The 2,822-nt window shown below is 66.7% G+C and overlaps 1 protein-coding gene across 1 annotated transcript; it reads right to left on the bottom strand.

Moving 5' to 3' along the window:
* Positions 1-326: 326 nt before the first annotated feature.
* Positions 327-2,613, bottom strand: FOXE1 (forkhead box E1). The gene has a single exon (XM_058693290.1). The coding sequence runs from the start codon at positions 1,949-1,951 to the stop codon at positions 833-835; it is 1,119 nt and encodes a 372-aa protein (XP_058549273.1). The 5' UTR covers positions 1,952-2,613; the 3' UTR covers positions 327-832.
* Positions 2,614-2,822: the final 209 nt, after the last annotated feature.

Below are 2,822 nucleotides of genomic sequence, written 5' to 3' on the forward strand. Positions count from 1 at the left end.
TCAGGGCAGGAGCTTGCCCTAAGCTCTGTTCCAGTTCTTGGGAATAGGGTCAGGCCCTGGGTGGCCCACCGATGCTGCCAGATTCGCAGGGCAGCATCCAGGATGACGCGGCCCTTAAAGGCCATATGGCGTCGAATCCTGCAGCCTTCTTGTATGGCAGATGAAGAGACTGGGGATGTGGGCGATGGGATTAGGTCACTCTCTGGAGCTGAGGCACAGTCTCCAGACTAAAAGCCAGGTCTGCAGTTCTCAAAGGCAGGGAAAACTAGCCCCAGGTCAAGAGAAGCAGAACCCTCCCCCCCCACCCACCCTTTTTTTTTTTTTTTAAAAGGAGGGGGCTACTTCTTTTGCAAACTCATCTTCCTCACCTTAAGGAAGGCGCTATTGTAGCCTTTGCTGTAGTAATCAAAGGCGCAAGAAGCAGAACCGTGTAAAAGGCCCGGCCGCGTTTCTTGCAATACAGGGATGAGTGAAGACATGGTGGTGATTCCCCACAGTTCAGACCTAGACTCTGGCGTACGCACTACGCTGCGCCCCCATTATCGCCAAGTACCCTCCCCAGTAGAATGTGAAAGGCATGTCCTTTGGAGCTTCGCCTTACTGAGGGTCCTTTGTCCCAGTCCGTGGGCCCTCGCTGCCTCTCCCCACATCCTCCCATTTCCAAAGCGGACCGGTGTGTACGCGGTGCGCTGGGAGGCTATGCCTCTCCTGCCCTCTCTGTCCCTTCTACGTGGCTCTCAAATCCTCTCTTCAGTCCTGTTCTCAGGTCTCAGGGAAACTTAGTTCATGTGGACAGCCGAGGTATCTATGAATTTTCGACCGAAAGCTCGGCTCACATGGCGGACACATATCGATCCACCCCGCCAGGATAGGCAGTCGCATGGCGAGCATGATAGGCGCCTCCACTGCCGGCTCCGAGCTGCCCCCCAGGATTGTAGCAAGGCCCCAGCGCTCCAAACTGGCCGGGCGATGTGCGCCCATAGAAGTCCACTGCGGTCTCAACGCCACCACTGCTGCCACCCGCGGGGGGCGAGGCGGGCCCCGCCAGCCGGCCAGCCGCTGCGAAGAGGGCACTGCCTGCCCCCTGCGGGTACGCGCCATCGGGGCCTGCGTAGGCGGCCGCGTAGGCAGAGGGGTTGGTAGGTCGGGCCCCCGCGCAGCCTGCAGGCTGGTAGCCGGTGGTGGCTGCAGAGGCGCTGGCCGAGGCAAAGGCGCAGGAACCCGCGGGCCCCGACGACGCGGGGCCCAGTTCTGGACTGAGTGGCCGTTCAGGCACCAGGCCGAACACGCGGCACGGTCCTGGCGACGCAGCGGGGTAGTAGACAGGGGGCGGCGCGGTAAGCGTCGGCGGGGCATAGCCTGCGTAGACGGCGCCGGGGTAAGACGGGCGCGCAGCGGGCACTGCTCCCGGGAAGATGGCGGCAGCGGCGGCGGCAGCGGCAGCGGCGGCGGCGGCGGCCGCGTCGTGCATGTAGGCTGGGTAAGTGGAGAGGTCCGAGCGCTTGAAGCGCTTGCGGCGGCGCAGGAAGCTGCCGCTCTCGAACATGTCCTCGGCGTTGGGGTCGAGCGCCCAGTAGTTGCCCTTGCCTGGACGGCCAGCCTCGCGCGGGATCTTGAGGAAGCAGTCGTTGAGCGTCAGGTTGTGGCGGATGCTGTTCTGCCACTTTTTGGGGTTGTCGCGGTAGAAGGGGAAACGCTCCGTAATGAACTTGTAGATGCCGCCTAGCGTGAGGCGGCGCTCAGGCGCGTGCGCAATGGCCATGGCAATGAGCGCAATGTAGCTGTAGGGTGGCTTTCCGCGCTGCAGGGGGCGCTTCCGCCGACGCCCACCGGTGCCGCGACCCGTGGCCTCCGTTGGCACCCCGGTCGCCGCCTCACTGCGCTCCTCCTTCACGGCCGCCAGCACCTCCGTCTGAGGCGGCGGCGGCGGCGGCCGGCTCTCAGCCGTCATGGCGCAGCCGTCCCGCGTCCTGGGCGTCCCCGCCGCCCGCTACTGTCGAGGGGCGGGGGCGGGTCTCGGAGGCTGCGGGGCCGGGCTGCTGACCAAAGGAGTGGGCCCTGGACCCCTCTGCGGAGAGCTCTGGGAGTCCTCGCGGGCTGGCACTCGGAGCACAGCTTCTCCAGGGGTGCGCTGGAGTCTTGGCGCTCTCGGTTTCCGGGCTGGCTCGGGGCAGACGGAGGCTCAGGAGTGTCCCGCCCACCGACGGCTCTGCTCGTGTTCTGGAGCTCGAGGCCAGGAGCCGGCAGCGGTGTCGGGAGCGGGACTAGGCCCCAGTCGCGGTCTGAAGGGCCCTTTGCGCGCCGGTGCCAGGCGGTCAAGGGGCCCGGAAACGGTCCAAGGCTGGGGCGCCTGCAGCTGGTCTGTGCCTCCCGCTGACCTGGGGCTAACCGTCGTCGAGTCCTGCGCCCAGAGGAAGCTGCGGGCCGGAAGGCCTGAAGCGAGGGCAGTTAGTGCAGACTTGGGGCACTCCGGTGGGGGCTGCCTAGACCGCGCCTGTGCGGCCCAGCCGGTGGAGGGTAAAGAGGCGAGCTGCAGGCGCAGCGCGGCGACTGTTCCTCTCCGCAGCTTTGGCCTCCGGCCGCCGAGACCGCAGGCGAGGCGCTCCCTTGCACACACCCGGACGGCTCCTCCCTCCACCGGCTTCTCTCCTTAAAGGCGCCAGGAAGCTTGGGGCGGCGCCCCGTCCCCGCCCGCCCCCCGACCGCCCGCCCCCTGGGCCCGCGCGCACCTCTGCAGGTGGGAGCAGCGGTGGAGGCGCGGCGGGAGCCCCACAACGTCAGAGCTGGGAGGGCTCTCGGAGACCGCCCGGGGCCGGCCTCCC

Source organism: Neofelis nebulosa, chromosome 12 (assembly GCF_028018385.1).
Source record: "Neofelis nebulosa isolate mNeoNeb1 chromosome 12, mNeoNeb1.pri, whole genome shotgun sequence".
NCBI lineage: Eukaryota > Metazoa > Chordata > Mammalia > Carnivora > Felidae > Neofelis > Neofelis nebulosa.